The 20,171-nt window shown below is 44.1% G+C and overlaps 1 protein-coding gene across 1 annotated transcript; it reads right to left on the minus strand.

The window, feature by feature from the left end:
* Window positions 1-6,022: 6,022 nt before the first annotated feature.
* LOC114079794 (zinc finger protein 460-like) lies at window positions 6,023-17,054 on the minus strand. Its single transcript, XM_071604890.1, has 3 exons — window positions 16,839-17,054; window positions 14,653-14,758; window positions 6,023-9,541 (listed from the first exon to the last, which is right to left on the minus strand). The coding sequence occupies exons 1-3, from the start codon at window positions 17,052-17,054 to the stop codon at window positions 9,315-9,317; spliced, it is 549 nt and encodes a 182-aa protein (XP_071460991.1). The 3' UTR covers window positions 6,023-9,314.
* Window positions 17,055-20,171: the final 3,117 nt, after the last annotated feature.

The following is a 20,171-nucleotide window of genomic DNA, read 5'->3' on the forward strand; positions in this document are numbered from 1 at the left end:
TCAGATATTCCCACCACCCGCGAGCACACTGAATAAACACGATAAATTCCCTCTAGGAGAAATCTAGGACCCGAGTCTCTCCACTGTATCTGTAGCTCTCAAACTGCTGACAGGCGCAGGGCGCCGCCTGTGGGGGTCAAAGCGAAGGAGGTGTAGAATCTCTAAGTAAAGCCCTGGAGAAGGATGATCACGGGCCTCAAGTCTCACTCAGGAGCCGCTGAGCGAGATGGAGTCTTCCAAACGACACCGAGGCGGGCTCCCTCACGCCATCCCGGCTGTTTTCTTGCTCTGTTCCAGGAAAGCTGTCCCTGTCACACATTCCAGTCTACAAGGCTGGTGTTGAAGAAACGGCAGAGTCTCCTTCTGCGGAGCCGGAAGCCCGTCCCTTCGGGAAATGATCCTTTCCGGTGTCTCCCTGGGCTGTGCGCTGGCGGAAGCACAAGGGAACGGGCTTGGGGGCACCCTAGCGCCCGCGCTTTAGGCGCCCACACGCTGCGTCTGTTGCCTTCTCCAGGGCAACGGCCAAGCGGCACTGCCGGGACAGCCCTTAAGAGGAAATTACGTTCCAGAGCTCCGATAGAGGTCGAGTTTTGCTTCCTAAAAGAACTGTTGAAATTTCCGTGGCTACCGAGGGGCACAGAAGACCCCTTCCCTGGCCGTCCTGCCTGTTTCGCCCTGGGCAAGCTGCTTCACAATTCTGAGAAGTGAGGACCGAGAGTTATCGTGAAAACAGAAACAACTGTACCTTGGGAATAGCACTGGTACACGTTACTTTAATTTGGTTTTACAAAGTTGTGGTTCCAGAAGGTGACGAGGACCTTTAGTACCAGTTACTTGGGATGCTGAGGTGGGAGAATCGCTAGAGTCCAAGAGTTGGAGGACAGCCTGGACTATTTAGCGAGACTCCCATCTCAAAACACATGAATCAAAAAAAGAAAGAGAGAAATTGTAGTACGCAAGACTTGGGAAGTGGTCAAAAATGCAGGCTTTCTGAACCCACTACTAACTCAAACACTCTGGGTATGGGGCCGTGAGTTCCAGCTCCTACTCCATCCTCTTCACTAGTCCACTGCAAGCAGTTGTCCTGTCTTTGGTCCGGAAGAGCTGAACAAGTAAACCCAGTCTTATCAGTCGTTACTTAAATTCACCATTTTTTCCTGTAATAGCCAGAATGAAGTCAAACTGTTTGCCAGTGCCTCCACGATTTTCTCCTGGCCTCTCATCTTCTGCATTCTCTGCCTCCTTCATTTTCCAACCAGATCCCTTTGTTTCTCTGAAATTTCCTCCCAGGGGAATTTTACCAGAGACTCTTCTAGTATCTTCGGTTTTCAGCTTCCTTTTGTGTCCTCTGTTCTCAAATGTAGCAACTGGATGCTTTTGTGAAACATGGTCTTCCGGCTCACTTTAACCCACAAAATACAATTAATTTTCACTGCTCTAGTGCTGATTAGTTTCCACCACCCTGAAGTCCAGGACTCACCTGAAATTCTGTCTTCCTAGAAGGCCAGTTCCTTGGAATTTCCCTTCTTTCAATGATACTATCAATAAATCTGTAATATGCCAAAACTGGTTTCCACAGCCTTTCTTTAATTTGCCAAAGGTGGTTACCTAGAGAACCCTAAGGATTATTAGCTTTCCTCATTAGGCCATCACCATGGGAATTTGCTGACCTGTACTGTGATGTTTTAGGCCAACAATCAGTGATAATTGAAAAGAGAATAATAATGATAACAGGAATGCATTTGATAATAAGTACAAAAATCTCCCCTTGTACAGTGGGGATAGGTTCCAAGAACTCCAGTAGATGTGTCACTAATTTTTACACCAAACTGGGTTCTTTTTCCTGCTTGAAACTGTAGAACCAATAATAAGATGGAGCACTGATTGATGAGTGAAGGACATTTATTCTTGGCCAATAGGAGAAGCAAGGGAGAAAGGCTCACACTTCAGTTTCTACCTATTGCAGAGCAGAAAGAATAAGAAATAGGTAGAAGGGGGAAATAAATGAAGGCCAAGGAAACAAAACATTTAAGTTCTGCTTATATTTCCAGGCCTGTCATTCCCTAAGCTAGTCTCTTTCCCAGGTCTGTTACTACCAACTTTATGGAAAATCTAAAATCTACCTATGTACTGTACTAACTCCCAAATGAATAGATTGAGAGATATTGAAAAACCTATAATTTAGAGTGTAAGGATTTCCAGTGTGGGGATTCTGGCTATGGAAATGTACAAGGCACTACTTTATATTCAGAGATACAAAAAATTGTGCCCTGTATGTGTAATGAGAATTGTACTGCAAAATAAAATAAAATATTTTTAAAAATGTACAAGGCAGCATTCCTCTGGTGAGCAAACTCCCAGAGGGTAACAAGGTACTCTGTTTTCCACAGTTGGAATATTCTACAGTTTCTCCATGGAACTAATAAGATGACTAATTCATGCTCAATGCTTAGCTGCTATGGTAATGTCCTTCATGAGGAAGCTTTGTGCTAGAATCTTATCAGCCTCGACCTTAATCTCAAATACTCAGCTTCTGGGAATAAAAAAAAAAAAAAAACGCTATTAAAGACCACATCAGCCTAAGGATAATCTTGAAATAATTAGATGGATATCATTCCCGCATACACACGCCCTCACCAAGTTACCTTTAAAAGAGCCAGGAACTACAAAAATCCATCTTTCACTTGAGATAGCCATGAATGTGAATCTACTTTCCTAAATAAACCTCTATGCCTCCCAGTGGTGAATGCTAAAATTATTATCACCTAAGCCAAGGGTCCCACTGGTACTTAGTTAAGTTACCCCTTCTCTCCTGGAACTCCTTAGACCCTTCTTCTGAGGCACCTCTTCTCCTGTGGCATGAGGAGGGGGCAGAGAGTAAACTGGGCATGATGGTACACACCTGTAATTCCATCTTCTCAGGAGGTTGAAGGAGGATGGTCCCAAGTTAAGGCCAACTTGGATAATTTAGTAAAACCCTATCTCAATTATTTTTTTTTTTAAAGGGGGTAGTTGGGACAGTAGCTCTGTGGTAGAGTACTCCTGAGTTCAGTCTCCATGAAAAAGAAAGGAGGAGAAGAGGTGGAAGGAAGGGAGGGAGAGGGGAAGGGAAAAGGAAATAAATTTGGGGGCTGGAATTGAGCACTCAGCCTTAACAAACTCTCTCATTACTGGAAATTAGAAATATTACTAAATTACCCATAAAATTTACATTAAAATTACTCTTCACACACTGACCAATAAATAAAAAACTATTATTGTTCTCATTAGCATTAACACATTTCCACATATATTCTGAGGAATTCTGTCAGGGATACATCTTGGCAAGTATTATTGGCAAATATTATATAAAATTACTCCCTGATTTGGAAACTAGCCACATAGATACTGAGTAAAGTTTTACATAAAGGCACAAGTGTACTAGTTGTTTTTTGTGTTATTGTTTGTTGTTTTTTCCAGTACTGAGGATTGAACCCAGGGGTGTGCTATCACTGAGCCAAATATATATATATGATTTGTTTTGTTTTAAAATTATGATGAGATTCAATTTGAAGGGTTGCATATGACAAACACTAAATAATGTCATCTGCATCATTTTCATGAAGTACCATTAGGAAGTCTAAAGGAGGGGCTGGGGATGTGGCTCAAGCGGTAGCGCGCTCCCCTGGCATGCGTGTGGCCTGGGTTCGATACTCAGCACCACATACAAACAAAGATGTTGTGTCTGCTGAAAACTAAAATGTAAATAAAATATTTAAAAAAAAAAAGAAGTGTAAAGGAATACCATTTCATTTACCTATTGTTAAAAAAAAAAAACTCTGATAATTAGAAATGTGTACATTCATTTAAAAATATCTGAATACAGTACTTTTTCCTGGAAATACAAAAAAAAATCTCTATAGCACTATTCATGTAAATTTCAAAGCAGACAAAACACCATAGCTACTATTAGTTGTACACATTTAACAAACTATGCAGAAAAGCAACAAAATCAGTGAATTCTGGAGGACACTTTCCTCTCCAGTGTTGGGTGGAATTTCCAATCCAATGAGCTCATGCAGGGCATGCTAAGCTTTTTCCATTTTTTAATGAAAAGGTGTGAGTCCACAAGTAAAATCATTTTTCTTTTTATACATGTATCAATGAGATTAATAGACACATATTCAGTACACAGATCGAAGGCTCCCTACATGTTTCCCATGTAATCTCAGGCAGAGCAAAAGACAGAACATTCCCAGTAGCTTTCCAGACACAAACTTGCTTTCCCTCAGTTCATACCACATACATGACCAAAATTCTGTCCTTTATCCCAATGCATGAGGTCCGCCTAGTAATGACCTTATTGAAAATTTCACCTATGTGTTTTGTGTATGATACATCACAATATTTTTTTTGGAACTATACCGGTTTTCTAAGGAACACACTTCTATGCTTGCCATGATCCCAGGCTCTGGAGGTATCTATGCCCCACTCTGGATTTTTTTGGTAACGATCACTATCATCACTCCAGACCTCAACAGAACCCCTAGACTCACAAGGCCTCCAACCCAGCCCTACTATCACTGGCAAATGCCAAAGACAACATGTAGGAGGATTTTTCAGAGAACATGATGACTGTTTCCAGAAAACAAAAGTGCCATTTTGTTATACAAAGCAGATAGCATTCCCAAACCATAGAGAGAAGTTGGGGCCTGTGCAGGCCTCAATTCTTATCTTATTATTTTTTTTAAACCATTTTATTCAACACATATAGATCTAGGTAGTAAAGAAGAGAGGAAAAGAAAATGAAGGGATATAGGATATAGATCAAGAAATTGGTTCTCTATTTGTTACGAACATATTTTAACATATTTTATTAAGAAAATCCTGAGGAGCCTACACCCTGGGAACAAATCTTTACTCCTCACACTTCAGATAGAGCCCTAATATCCAGAGTATACAAAGAACTCAAAAAATTAGACAATAAGAAAACAAACAACCCAATCAACAAATGGGCCAAGGACCTGAACAGACACTTCTCAGAGGAGGACATACAGTCAATCAACAAGTACATGAAAAAATGCTCAACATCTCTAGCTGTCAGAGAAATGCAAATCAAAACCACCCTAAGATACCATCTCACTCCAGTAAGATTGTCAGCCATTAGGAAGTCAAACAACAACAAGTGCTGGCGAGGATGTGGGGAAAAGGGTACACTTGTACATTGCTGGTGGGACTGCAGATTGGTGCAGCCAATTTGGAAAGCAGTATGGAGATTTCTTGGAAAGCTGGGAATGGAGCCACCATTTGACCCAGCTATTCCCCTTCTTGGTCTATTCCCTAAAGACCTAAAAAGAGCATGCTACAGGGACACTGCTACATCGATGTTCATAGCAGCACAGTTCACAATAGCAAGACTGTGGAACCAACCTAGATGCCCTTCAATAGACGAATGGATTAAAAAAATGTGGCATTTATACACAATGGAGTATTACTCTGCATTAAAAAATGACAAAATCATAGAATTTACAGGGAAATGGATGGCATTAGAGCAGATTATGCTAAGTGAAGCTAGCCAATCCCTAAAAAACAAATGCCAAATGTCTTCTTTGATATAAGGAGAGTAACTAAGAACAGTGTAGGGACGAAGAACAGGAGAAGAAGATTAACATTTAACAGGGATGAGAGGTGGGAGGGAAAGGGAGAGAGAAGGGAAATTGCATGGTAATGGAAGGAGACCCTCAGGGTTATACAGTGGAGGAGGTAGAGAGAGAGGAGGGGAGGGGAGGGGAGAGGTGGGGAGGGGGGAGGGTGGAGGATGGGAAAGGCAGTGGAGCACAACAGACACTAGTATGGCAATTTGTAAATCAATGGATGTGTAACTGATGTGATTCTGCAATCTGTGTATGGGGTGAAGGTGGGAGTTCATAACCCACTTGAAACAAAGTGTGGAATATGATATGTCAAGAAATTTGTAATGTTTTGAACAACCCACAATAAAAAATTTAAAAAAAAAAAAAAAAAAAAAAAAAAAAAAAAAAAAAAGAAAATCCTGAGGAATCTATTGAAACGTACAGCTAGACCTAATAGGTGAGATCACCAAAGTCAGAACTTACAGGGTCAATATGTAAGAATTATATTTCCCTCTAAAGGCAAAGATCATGTGCAACATCAAATTAAAACCTCAATTTCGAGTCTGGTGTGGTCAGCACCTACCAGGATTGTAGGTTGAGGAAGGACTACAGGAGCCCAGGAGTTCGAGGCCAGTCTGGACAACAAAGAAAGAGCAAAACAAAAACAGCTGGGCATGGTGGCACACACCTATAATCCCAGTGACCCAGAGAGCTGAGGCAAGAGGATCTTCCAAGACCAGCTTCAGCAAATTAGTGAGACTTTGTCTCAAAATGACTGACGATATAGCTCAGTGGCAAAATGCCCTTGGATTTAATCCCCAGCACACCCCATAACTACTAACTAAATAAAACCCTAAATATCACAAAAACATGGTTCCATAGGATATATCTACAAAAGTCTATAAAAAAATATGTCCACAATTACAAAACATGAGATAAATGAAGGAGATCTAAACAAGAGACATCATATTTATGGACTGGAAGACCCAACATAGTAAAACAAGATAGTTTGGTGAGCAGAAGTTTTGGCCTCTGCCAATAACATGGACAATTAGATCAATAAAATAGAGAATGCAGAAAGAGACCAACATGAAGAAACCTAATGATATTTGACTAAGCCATAAAAGCAATTAAATATAGGTAGGTCAGTCTTTAGGAAAAAAAAAATGGTGCTGGAACTGAACATTCATAGGCAACAGCAAGAGAAAAAAACCTAAAACCTCGTGCAGTAAAACAAAATTAACAGTATGGTTCAGAGATTCAAACAAAAAAGGTAAAATTTTAAGATAAAATATGAGAGCCAGGTGCTGGAGCACATGCCTATAATCCCAGCCACTCTGGAAGCTAAGGCAGGAGGGTAGCAAGTTTAAAGCCAACTTCAGCAACTTAAGGAGGCCCTAAGAAACTAGTGAGACCCTGTCTCACAAAATAAAAAGGGGGCTCAGTGGGAAAGTGATCCTGGAAGGAAAGAAGAAAGGGAGGGAGAGAGAGAAGGGGGGAGAGAGGAAGGAAAGAAGTGAGAAGGGAAAGGAAGGGAAAAGGAAGAATAAATATGCAGGACCTACAAGAAAGAAAGGACGAAGGAAAAATTCACAGGACCGACAATTTGGTGAAGAGTTCTAAGACACTACATGAAAGGAACAAAGAACTGCCAAAACAATGACGACACAGATTAACACAACCCAAAATGACGCTCCCTACAGTGCCAGTGTGAATTACCCATGGTCACCTCAACAGCTCAGTGGAGAGTTCCAAGTAAACATGTGATTATTCCTATCCTTCTGTACAACATCCTTTTTAATGCTGAGTAATACTACTTCATGTAGCTCAAAACCTACGCTCCAAAAGAGGATCCATAGTAGGACTAGTAATCAACAGGGACCAAGTCCCTGGTGATGAAGGTGACTCTCTGAAACTGCAGGCTCACCTGTTGACATTACAGACCCTCCATGGTGGATCTTCACACAATCTTTTATAACATTAAAAATAAGATTCCTTTTGTGTTTTGTTTCTTAAAGTGTTTATCCTGCTCCTTTAACCTAATTTAGCCTTGCATTTTATTTTGTTTTGGCTTTAATTTGACCTCTAGAAAATTGCTTGGGGGGACATGCAGAAGCCTGAGGAAGGATAAGAAGAGAGAAAGCTGAATCTGAGGGAAGAACTGGGCCCCAGCTGAGTTAAGTGTGTCAGGAACACTATCATCCCCATCCCACAGGAAAATAAAGACTATGTACAGACTGGGATCAGGAAAGTATGAGGTGGGTGGGTTAAGGCATAAGAAATAGTTGTTTAAAAAGAATCAGCTTTAAATGTGCAGTGAAGAGGGCTGGGGATATAGCTCAGTTGGTACAGTGCTTGCCTTGCATGCACAAGGCTCTGGGTTCAATCCCCAGCAACACACACACACACACACACAAGTGCAGTGAAGATGTGCAGTTGTGTGTGCAGCCTCATCTCCATGAACAGAAGCACTTCACAACACAAGCCTCTAGTCTCCCAACAGACTGTGCTCCGGCTCCTCAGACAGAAGTGTTGCCTCTGTCCCCTAATGTTTCAGGGGACAAAGGTGGCTTTCCAGGTCTTCCCACCCTCCCAGTCTGTTCTGACACTGGACACGATGAGTGTGCACACTGGAAACAGGGCTCTTTCATTTCTGAAACAACACTTTCCTTTTCCCAAGTACAATCATGAAGAGATGGCAAAGTGCTTATCAAAGAGGCCTGAACAAAGATGTGCCTGCATTTCCTCCTCTTCTCCATCACCTCCCGGTGGTGCTGCTGTCTCTGAGGACTGAACCCAGGACTTTGCACGTGAAGCACGAAGCTACACACCAAGCCTTATCCTCCTCCTTTAAAAAAATACACCTGAAATAACATTTTAATTTAAACTAAGAAGAAAGATGTGGATGAAGGTTTTTCTAAGAGCATAATAATCACTGGGTCTCCCTCATGGAGGAACTCTCAGGCGTAGAAGTCTAGGCTGCGTCCATTTCAAACCTGACTCTTCAGATGACAAGTGATTTGTGACATCTTTTTTCAGAGATGTCACTAAAGGAGTTTCTCTTGGCAAGAATGGCCAGAGGCTGAGGTGGAAGTTGCCTTTGACCACTGGTTTTACTCAGTGGTTACATTAAAAAAAAATTTTCCTTAACATGAGTCCTGAGATGTTGACAGAAGCTTTCCAACTTTGTAAAAAGGGGCCCTCCTCTGCTGCGCTGAGTGAGGGATGAGCTGCGGCTGAAGGCCTTTCCACACTCACTGCACTAATAGGGCTTCTCTCCAATGTGGATGATGGCATGCTGGATGAGGTTTGCACTCGGCAAAAAGACTTCCCACATTCCATACACTTAAAGGGCTTCTCCCCACTGTGGTCCGCTGGTGCCTTATAAGGTGAGATCTGCGGTTGAAGGCAGATCTCCAAGCACTTGTAAGGCCTCCCTCCGGTGTGGATCATCGGGTGCTGGAGGAGATGTGTGCTCTTGCTGAAGGTCTTCCCACATTCCGTGCACTCATAGGGCTTCACTCCAGAGTGGATCCACTCGTGCCGAATGAGGAGACAATTCTTATTAAACACTTTCCCACAGTCCTTGCATTTGTAGGAATTTTCCCCTATATCCATCAAGGGACCTGCATGTGGTCCACTGTGTCACAGACACACAGAAGATCATCTGGAGAGATGTGCATAATCCTTGAATATACAGAATCAGCCATTCTCATGCCACAGTGTCCAGGCCCATGTGCTCAGGAAGCTTCTCAATCCCTGGTCTCGAGAGTCCTTTCTGCATTTCAGAAATCCATCCAGACCCCTATACTGCCCCAACTGGGAGTCCCCTGACGTCCTCAGTGTCAGTTGTTGCTGATGTGAGGCTTCTTCAGGCCAGGCCAGAAAAGCAGGGGTGAGCTCTGTGGTTTTACGATTTGTGTTGCTACCTGAAGGAAATACAATGATCAAAAGGGCTCATTAGAGATGACAACATCAAGGAAATCAACAATTCAGTAAGAACAAGGAGATGGAAACATGGCTCCATGCCTGGTATTGTTTGAGACCCCTGGGATTCACATTTGCAAAATCTCTGTGTTCCTTGGACTCTTGAAACTTTTTCACTTTCCACAGAACACCACACAATTTTGCTATTAAATGCGGAAATCTCACCTGTAACTTTGTTATATTATTAGTTAGAAATGCCTTGACAATGCAGAAAATCAATACTCTATCAACCAACATCTTCATTTCTACCGCATTCATTTACAAAGACATAATATCCAACACAACCCAGCATAGAAGTCTTGAGATTTAACAACAACAACAACAACAAAAAAAAAAATCCAGAAGTGGCTGGGACAGGGGACCCCTGATCTGCATTAAGATGGGCGGGGGGCACAGTGGCTGTGGCTCAGTGGCAGAGGGCTTGCCTAGCAACCGTGCAGCTGGGTTCCATCCCTAGCACCACAAATAATCAAACAAAGATGGGTGTGGGGAAGGGGCAATGGTGACACAGCCAAAGGGGCCTGGGCAAGAGGCCATGACTCAATGGTGAAGCCAATCACCACAGCCCTAGTGCCTTCAGCAGCCCAGATCTGGGGCAGAGAGGCCAAACGTCACCTGAGGTTCCACCAAATGGGAAGAATGAAAAGACAGAGCAGGGAACCCTCTGAGTGTGACTGACACTTGGAGGGTGAAAGGGTTGAGGCAGGAAAAGATGGAGCACAGAGAATTTCAATGGGCCTCATTTCTTCAAGTTCAGAAGGAAACATCATATATTACCACTATACACAATTCAGGAGGCAGGAGGATCATAAGTTCAAGGCTAGCCTGGGCAACTTAGCAAGACCCTGTCTCAGAAAATAAAATCGCTGGAGGTATGGCTTACCTCAGTGGTGAAATACCCCTGAGTCAGTCCATATTACCAAACTACATATGTGTATGCATGCATGTATGTTTAGAAAATCAATATTCATTAGCACTAGCAGAGCACGAGCAATGCTAACAGCTTCTCTTATTGAACCACTCACTGAAGTCAGGCACACTGTGTAGTCGTTCCACACGATTGATCACATCCTCAACACAAGGACGTACAAACCATCATTACCACCACTGCTTAGGTGAGCAGCGTATTGAGATGTTCACCACATGGTACACTCACTCTTCTCTTCTGACACAGTTCCATGCACCCAAGTGTGTCCAGCTATCTTGTCAGTAGAACATGAGGATGTCATGTACACAAAAGAGGGTGCGACATCTTACCTTCCTGGTTGCCCCTTGCCAACTATAGCATGCCAGGGACACACTGACTCCTTGTGCTACACACAGAAGACACCTGGGTCCATGAAAGACTGTGGTACAGAGTTCCCCTTAACCCAGATGGTCCCAGTGGTGAAAAAATAGTTTTTATATTCCAAACCAGGGAGATCTGAGTACATTTGTTAGTGCAATTAGATCTACCTCAGCTGAAATCACAAAGGCACAATGAGGCTTACAATTTCCCCAATTCATGAGGCTGTCTGTGTCAAAGCTACTTGTTGAGGCTGAACAGTCAGAGCAAAGTGCCTGATTTAAAGACTGTGCCTGCTGAGTCCCCAGGAGCTGTGGGGCATAAGTGGCTGAAGATAGAGGGCAGAAGAAACCACAGGTTAAAAGGCCCAAGTCCCCAGAGAGGCCTCAAGGAAAAAAAAAGAGGCTCCCTCAAAGTTCAAAGGCAATATCACCTCCAACTCTTCAAGCTGTCACAAACCCACCCTTGCAGCTGTTGGCACCCACCTGGACAGGAGCCTGGGAAAGGTCCCTCTTCTCCTCTGTAACTCCTGGCTGTGCTCCAACTAGTAGATCAGCTCTGATTTAAACAGAGGACAGTCTGTGCATGAGAACTAAGGACACAGGGACCTAGTGGGAGAAGAAAATCCTCGGTCTAGCCTGTAGCTTCAGGACAGGGATGAAAACCTGAAATGAAGTTGCTCCCATCCAAGTGAGCAAGACGCTGAACTGCTTCCTGGAAACAAAAGGCAAAGCATCACTCTGGGTCCCAACACCGCAGACAAGAGAAACAGCTGAGAGAGACCCAACTCCAGTCTCCACCTACAAAGCTCAGCATGGTCAGATGATTTCCTGGAGGTTATTTTCTGACCACTCAAAGTCACATGTATTTGACCTGTGTGAACTGCTAAGACCTAGGAATGTCTTGTTGCCCCTCAGACCAACTGGAAATCTCTGTGGGAAGCCTGGGCATCAGACTAAACATTCTGGGTTACTGTGGTCCCCAAAGAGGTAGAAGCATCCTGATATCCCTCTGGCACACAGCATTCCCTCATGCTTCGAAGTCTGGGGTGGGCAGCTGACCTACACCAGTGACTGAAGAAAGAGGAAGCTGGTATTCCAAAAAGGGCTAAATGAGGGGGGGTCTTCCATTCCTCTTACCTGTGGCACTCTGGGACTTCTGTGAGGGCATGTGCCTAAAGACATAGACCAAGTAGAGGAAGCAAAAGAACAAAAAACAAGCAAAATCCAACCCAATAAACCCCAGATAACTGGGTCAGCCACAGTAACCCAGGAGTCTTATGAGGTAGGATAACACATTCCTTACAAGACTGAGGTACTCTGTCACTTGCAGCCAAATACTTATTCACAAATTGGCTGGGGTTAAAGACACAGTACTCTGGAGGCACAGAGACCCACAGAAGGTTCACCTGAAAGATCCCAAACTATAGCTCAGAACTCATCAGTCATCACTAAGCAAGTGGTCACTTGTGCCTGCCACATGCCCAACACTGGACTCAGTGATCAGGCAGACCTTCCTTCAGCTCTGCAGTTGCAGTCCCCATCACGTCCTCCAGTCCTTCTATCAAAATGCCACTACACCTATACCTTGCCACTTCTAGCTAACTATTAAACTTAAGAGTCTGAGACAGATGTCACTTCCTGAGAAGATTTCACTGGTGTGGCTCTTGAGTTCATGTCACTCCATGACATAATCTGCCACTCTGTCATGGAGTTTTCACTCCTAATACTAAGTAAAAACCTGATATTTACATGGTGGAGTCAAATATACCCCTTAAGGACTATGCCTAGCAATTTAAATCCACAACATTTTGTGAATTCTAAATTAAAATATATGCAGTAGGAAAAAAAAACCACTTAAAGTATTACTACATCTCTTCATTCACAAAGAAGGTATGTGTCCTTATTGATCTAGTCTTTTTTATGTAGTAAGCAAAATGTTACTTTGCTTTTCCTATTGGCCTTGCATAAAATATTTTGTCCTGAGAATTTCTCACAGCACGCACCTAAAGTACACACTGTGATTAGCACTGTTGCACAGATAAAGATACCAAGGCTTGGGAAGATACTGACTGTCAGAATTAGGGAAATGGTGACTGGCTGGGCCAAGATGGAAACCTAAGTTGCCTCAAGCATCTGGCCAATTTGATGACAAAATTATGCAATCTCATTCCTGAGAGTAAAGAGGATCACCACAAGAATGATATGTTGATGGTATCAGCAACAGGGGGTCAAAACTGATAACCTGCACAAGGCTGGTCTCACCAGGCACTTACTGTGAGTCATGTACATGCATGAGAGCCTTGTGCAGTGCTACACTGACCCATTCTACCCATGAGATAACTGAGGCACAGAGGGGTCTAGTAACTTTCTCAGAAATACACAGCTCAAGAGCAGTACAAGTGGGCCTAGACTCTGGGGTCTGGCCCCTGACCCTGGTTTCCCAGTGCTACACTAATGAGCCAGCAAGCACATCTGTGTGGAGTTAACAGCCTTAGACCAACTGAGCTGTGGAGATGAGAAGCAGCCATCATTAGGAAGATTAATTCTTCAGGGAACAGAGGCCAGAGTAAAGCGCAGTGACTCCAGCCTTCAATATTTTACGAACCACTAAAAAGTAAAAAATTGGGAGGGAATCCCACATGGTCATTTCGGTACATATAGATATCTGCACAAATATCAGCTACTATTATCAATATCACACAACAGAAATAACTTTTGGGGGTGGGGGGCTGGGGATTGAACTCAGGGGCACTTGGCCACTGAGCCACATCCCTAGTCCTATTTTGTATTTTATTTGTAGATAGGGTCTCACTGAGTTGCTTAGCACCTCACTTTTGCTGAAGCTGGTTTTGAACTTGTGATCCTCAGGCCTCAGAAATTATAGGCATGTGCCACCATGCCCAGCTCAGAAATAACTTTTACTACCAAACACAAACAATGGCATCTTGCAGTGAAAGTTTCTCTCTTAAAGTAAATGAATTAAACTGAAGGAGGGACTCACTGTAATGGCCTTATTTACATACTTGCTAGAAGAATTTTTAAAAGGAATGTAAACAGGAAAAACAATAATAATAATAAACAATAAATATGTAGAAAGATAGGCAAGGAATGTGTGGGCCTCAGAGATAATCCAAGTGACAGGAAAAAAAAAAAAAAAAGCCACTGTGCAAAGACAGGGGCAGAAGGAGACTCAGAAGTCACAGCACAGTCATGCTCCTCCCAGGTGCTGTCCCAGTTCCCCATGGGACCTGGCTGAAAATGCTGCCTCTGGGTTTTGCAAAACACGCAAATTTCCTTCCATCACATCCCTCTCCTTTGACTATTACCGAGCCAAACTGTTTCTCTTCCCAACTCTTGCTGAGACACAGGAGATCAAGAAGAGATGAACACAAACCAGGCACGGTGGCACACTCCTGTAATCCCAGCAGCTCGCGAAGCTGAGACAGGAGGATGGCACATTCAAAGCCAGTCTCAGCAATGGTGAGATGCTAAGCAACTCAGTTAGTCTTTGTCTGTAAATAAAATACAAAATAGGTGGGGATGTGGCTCAGTGGCTGAATGCCCTTGGGTTCAATCCCTGCTATCCCCTCCCTCAAAAAAAAAAAAAAAAAAAAAAAAGAGGTGAGCACACACAACATACACAAAGCCCCAAATTGTGGAGAACAGGAAAGGCAGCTCCTGAGGCCTTCTTGACCAGGCAGCCCTTGAGCCAGAGGGAGGAAGGGAGGCTTCTGGTGGCCCATATGACAAAAAGGAGAGAACTTACCCAGAGAAACCAGAAGCCCACAGGTCTCCAGCATCACCTCCCAGTATAAGGTCCTCTGGGTCAGATCTAGCTGCCTCCATTCCTCCTGGGTGAAGGTCACAGACACCTGGAATGTCAAAGACGGGCAGTAGTATTTGCTGTGGGCCTGCTGGATAATATTAGTACCTGTCACTTGAGCACTATAAAAAATGTGGAGACCCAAAGTCCCAATCACCAAATGCCTCCAGAAGTCCCAGCTCTATACTGGGCTCAAGGAGGTGACACTGCCTTGGACATATTACAGCAGCAAAGGAAAGCAAAGTCTCTTAGCAGAAAGACACTGGGACTCAAAACAGGGGTAGGACAATGCTGAATGGACTATGAGGCACAGAAAGGTAGTGCTCGGGGATATCAAAGGAATGGAGAAAATAACAACAGTAAAAACAGTGTCAGAAGCAAGAGCAACAGCACCTGAGTCTTACTGGTCCCCACTGTGCACCTGGCTTGTATTGGAGACTTTATATGTTAAAGTATCTGAAGTCCCCAGCTCAGGAGCCAGATTTCTAGGGTTAAAAACAAGCTCTGGAAATCAACACTTGCTTCCTCGTATGTGTGACTGTGGAGCCCTTATTTAATCTGTCTGAGCATCTACTCCCAGATAAATGCAACAGTATTTTCTATATCACTATGAACAGTCATAAGAATTAACAGTATTTTTAAAGAAACACAGATAACAGGCCACAGCCCCTGAGGTCAACACCATCATCATTTCCATTTCAACCTCAGAGACCTGAAGTCCAGGAAGCTCTATGAGCTCACCCCAAGTTCACCTGCAGGGGCAGAATCTGGACGCAGGTTCCTCTAGTCTACAGTCTAATTATGCAACCATCACACTCTTCTGTTTGTAGTTAATCCTCAGTTGATAAAGATATAGAGAACTCCAGATAAATTTTTACTGTTACACTCATCTCAGGCACTTCTGAAAATAGTTCCACAGACATGGGTGGGCAGAAGAGTGCAGAAGAGAAATCACCATCACCCACCTCAAAGATGAATCATCTGAGTTTGTGGCCCTTGCCTGGGAAGTAGCAGGGCCTAAACAAGTTCCCTTGGCTTTCTTTGTTCCTCCTGGGCTTCAAAGATGCCCAGGGAGAATGGATAATGAGTCATTGCTTCTTTTTCCTACCTGAATTTTGCCAGCACTCATTGTTGAGGCCAGGACACTTCAGGAACGGGGTACAATGGTCAAAGAGGACACAGCAGGTGGTGGTTGAGAACATGGGCCCTTGACTGGACATGTTTTTTCTGGATATGCAGGATGGAACAGCCATCAAAAAGTCTCACCATCTCTCCTAGGATGTGTCATCAGTTGGGGGCAAGGAACCACACAGGTCCTCTGAGGAGTCCTTTTAACCAATACAGCTTTCTTGTGTCCACACACAGTTCCACCTGCCTGAAATGCCACGTCACCACGTGCCCAATGTTACATTTGGGAAGAAAGCATGCTCCCCTGGCAAAGTTTATTTTAGGTGTCTACCCCAGCCTCCCTGTCCCTCTGGGTAGAGAACACAGGCACTGTTAATAGCTATTAGTTTACAATATATAAAAACTATCATTCTCTGGGGCAGGTAACTCATCCTCTGTAAACCTCAAGTTCCTCTTATGTAAAACAGTAATGATGAAAGATCCTAACTTTAAGATGATGGCAATTAAATGAAGTTATACCTAATTCCTATCAGTGCACAGCAAAGAATGGATTCAGGACGGATATTACGGCTCTTCTGCAATTACTTCTTTCCTCTTTGCTCCCACAACATTCTGTACAAACTAACCCAGCAAGCGCCTTTAATTTTACCAAAATCCCTGCACAAAAATTCCAGACACCGAGTAGACACGGAAGGGCCACTTTAGCCTGAACTGCTAGGAAAAGGCCTCTCCCAACAAGGTAAGCCTGAGCAGAAACCAGAGAACATGAGAAGCCCTGCAAAGACGTAGAGGCAGTGTCCCAGGCAAAACAAAGGCAAGGGCAAGGGCAAGGGCGACGAGGCGGAAGGGAACTCAGCACCGTCTGTCAGGTTTGTGAGTCAAGAGTACCGGCTGGAGACCTCAGGAGGAAGCCTCATTCACCCTTTAAGCACCGTCAGAGGCCCGCGGGGCCGGAGGAACCACTAGCAGAGGAGCGGCAAGGCCGAACCCTGGCCGCTCACCTTCGCGGGGTCCAGCAGCGCCGCCGCCATGTCTCCCGGCTCCCAGCGGGCGGGCAGGCGGCCCTGGACACCCGGCGGGGTGCAGGATGCCAGACCCAAAAACGGCCGAGCCGAAACACTGCACCCGGGCTGCAGTCCCGGCGCCGGGCCCGGGCTGCCGGGCGCCGAGAAGTGACGTAGCGCCGCCGCCGGAAGCGGCCTGCCGCGGGCCCTCATGGGCCAGAGCGCGCCGCAGTGCTTCCTGGGTAGCGCGGCCTGGCCTCAAGGCTGCCCCCCAAGTGCGAATCCGCCTCAGGCGCTGTTCTTTTTTGTGGTGGTGGTTTTTCTTTTATTTATTTTTTTTAACCGGGGGCCCAGACCGTCGGTTGTCCGCCCAGCCAGGCCGAGTCTCGGGAAGGTGGACAGATGAGGGGTGGGCGGCGTCCTGACGACGTCCGAGGCCGAAGTCGGAGCAGGAGAGTGAAGGCAAAGCAGGTGATCGCTGCCTGGGTCGTCGCGGGGACCGACCGACCGGCCGGAGACGGGCGAGTGATTGTGCGGGGGAAATGGCTGGGCCTCCTGTGGACGGCGAGACCACCTGGAGGGGAGCGTTGGGCAGGCCCGGGACGGCGCCCTCGGAAAGGCCGGAAGTGCGTCCGGAGGACGTCTGTGTAGGAGACCCCGGAGGAGTTGGTCGACCCTTTCCCGCAGTGTCGAAGTGACGGGCCACGGGGAGGCTCCCTTTCTGAAAGCCCACTTAGAACCTCGGGTGTCTGGTCACTACTTGAACAGTTCCCCTCGGCACTGACCCTCTTCCGTCCATAGTTCTTAATCTTGTCTTGTTTGATCCCCAACACCCTGTTGAAAATCCCGCCGAAAAAGCTCGTTTGCTTTACTAAACTTAAACTTACCAACTCATTAATGACTTGGTGGGTTATTTCTAAATGCAATTTTACTGCCCAGGGGTGGTGAGCCAAATGACCTTGGTACAATTGCCAAGACATGTCTTGGTTCTTTGTTAAGGTCCCCAAGAGGAACGTCACACACCATAACGAGGGGCCAGGTGGAAAAGCACAGAGTTGGTCACCAAGTGAGGGGAAAGCAGGGTCAAGAGCCTTTATTGTGCTTTTTCAGCACAGAGTAGGCAAGGCAAGTAAGCCAAGTAAGGTTTAGGATTGGCTAATTAGTCAGTAGAGACCATCCTATTTCCTTGACATCTAGCCCTGGGGTAGTAATGGCAGGGAGTTGGTGGCTTCGTTTAACAGACCCTGATAAACAGGCAGAAGAGATAAAAATTTTCAGAAAGCATAGTCTGACTGCCAGGTCAATGCCCTTGATGCTGCTCCGAAGGAAGCAAAATAAAGTGGACATCTAATAACATAACTAAGACCATTTTGTTGTGAAATGCATAACATAAACACATTGTTGCTTATGATTAAAATTTAAAAATTGTAAGCAAATATTGTCTTTAATCCTAAAACTGAAGCACATCATTAAACGCTATGGAGACAAGTACAGAAAGGAAAAGCCAGGTGTGGGCCAGTGTGAAAAGTAAGCTGCACACACAGTAAGAGACTGGATTCCTCTAGGTCTCCTGCCTGTCTCTGTAGAGGGCCCTCTTAGGTGGAGCGTACTGTGCTCACTCCCTCCAAAAGAGACTCACAGACCTGTAAGTGACTAAGTCTGCAACAAGATGTTCTTTAATCTCAAATTAATGATGCAAGAAGTCTTCATGAACCCCATATTCTTTAATCTTTGCTATACCCAGAGGATATAACATTCAGTAGCAGGAACAAAGATGAGAAATTACTGACGTGATATAGAAATACACAGCATTTATCTGGGTATTACATCTTTACAGAAAGGAAGGCTAACAGGGAATATTTACAAGTCAGACCACTTGCCAATGTTTCATTGTGTACATATTAGAGAAAAAGGTTTTTTCTCACCAGACTACCTCCTTTTTTGTTGTTTTTTGTTTTGTTTGCATCAGGCATTGAATGCAGGGATGCTTAACCACTGTGTCACATCACTAGCACTTTTATTTTTTATTTTAAAATAAGGCCTCGCTAAGTTGCTGAGGCTGGCTTTGAACATGCAATCCTCCTGCTTCAGCCTCCCAAGTTGTGGGATTATAGGCATGCACCATGGTACCCAGCTGTACCTTGTGTTTACTAAATTAAATACTAGTTTAAGAATTGAATTGCCACTTATTAAATTAATGGTTTATATGTGTAAGGCTTCATCTGAAAGCTATAACTGATATATGTTGTAGAAAATTATATTTGCTTAATGATAAAGAATTTTGAATTTAGTAGCTGAGTGCCTTTTAAGTGACTGAAGATACAACATAGTAAGCTTGAGACTGATTATCCTTTGTGCTTCCAAGTTTCACACCTGGCTGGAGTTTGGGACATTATTTTTCAGATTGCACATTATTCCCAGAAATGAAGAGTGGGCAGGTCCATGTGCCTTAATTGTTTGTGTCAACAATATGGCTTATGAGGAACACCTGCTATCTTTTTGGAGGTCTGGAATTGTATGTTCTGGAAAACATGTCCAGTGCAAATTCTCTGCAGTGAGCATCAAAAGATTCCCTAATAGAATCTCATATGTGATTGTTAAGTTCCAGATAAAGCTTAAATTAAGCACATCTAATATGACTTCACTGAGACAGGCTCAAGAAAGTAGTGCCTGGTTTTCTCAGCCAATGAGTCTCCTCCCTTTAGTAAGTGCTTTACATCCTTTGGCTATAATAAATTATAACCACTGACCATGATATGATGAGTTCTCTGAATTTTCCTAGTAAATCAAACTTGGAGGACTCCAACAGTCACTCATTATGACTTCTGAAATTTTGCACATCTGTCCATAAAAGTCTATGCATATCTTCTTTAAGGTCATCATGTCATAGATGGTGCCCATTTTTTAGGGTGAACACTGTGAAGGACTCAAAAATCATTACAAAAACACCCTGCTATATGTGGGTATTCACCTAACAAATAGTTAAGTGTCTACTAAAAAAACAAAAGATAGAATGCACAGAATGGAGCAGAGGCTCACTATGGGGACAATAAAAGGAAGAGGAGAGAGGGCTACCGTGATCTGGTTTAGGCAATAAAGCAAAAGTTAGGCAGATTAACAGAGTCGTCTTTCAGGCACCTCAAAAAAACATCTAAAGACAAATGCAAGCCTTGGCCCTTTTCTGCTCCTCCTTACTTCCCGTCTCCCCTATTTCTCAAACCCAGGCATTATCTAGATTTTCCACAGTTACAACAGACTACACCCCTTTGAAGAGTATGGTTCATCTCACTTGCTTGAAGAGATGGCCAAGATGTATTCTTAAATGTTTAA

This window comes from Marmota flaviventris, chromosome 18, assembly GCF_047511675.1.
Source record: "Marmota flaviventris isolate mMarFla1 chromosome 18, mMarFla1.hap1, whole genome shotgun sequence".
NCBI classification, from domain to species: domain Eukaryota; kingdom Metazoa; phylum Chordata; class Mammalia; order Rodentia; family Sciuridae; genus Marmota; species Marmota flaviventris.

What these genes read in the sequence shown, in the direction of transcription:
- LOC114079794 (XM_071604890.1), bottom strand. Translation starts at nt 17,054, where the DNA reads ATGAGGGCCCGCGGCAGGCCGCTTCCGGCGGCGGCGCTACGTCACTTC. An exon ending in CGCTGCTGGACCCCGCGAAG is followed by an intron (nt 14,759 to 16,838) that starts GTGAGCGGCCAG and finishes TTGACATTCCAG; the next exon opens with GTGTCTGTGACCTTCACCCA. An exon ending in TGGGCTTCTGGTTTCTCTGG is followed by an intron (nt 9,542 to 14,652) that starts GTAAGTTCTCTC and finishes TATTTCCTTCAG; the next exon opens with GTAGCAACACAAATCGTAAA.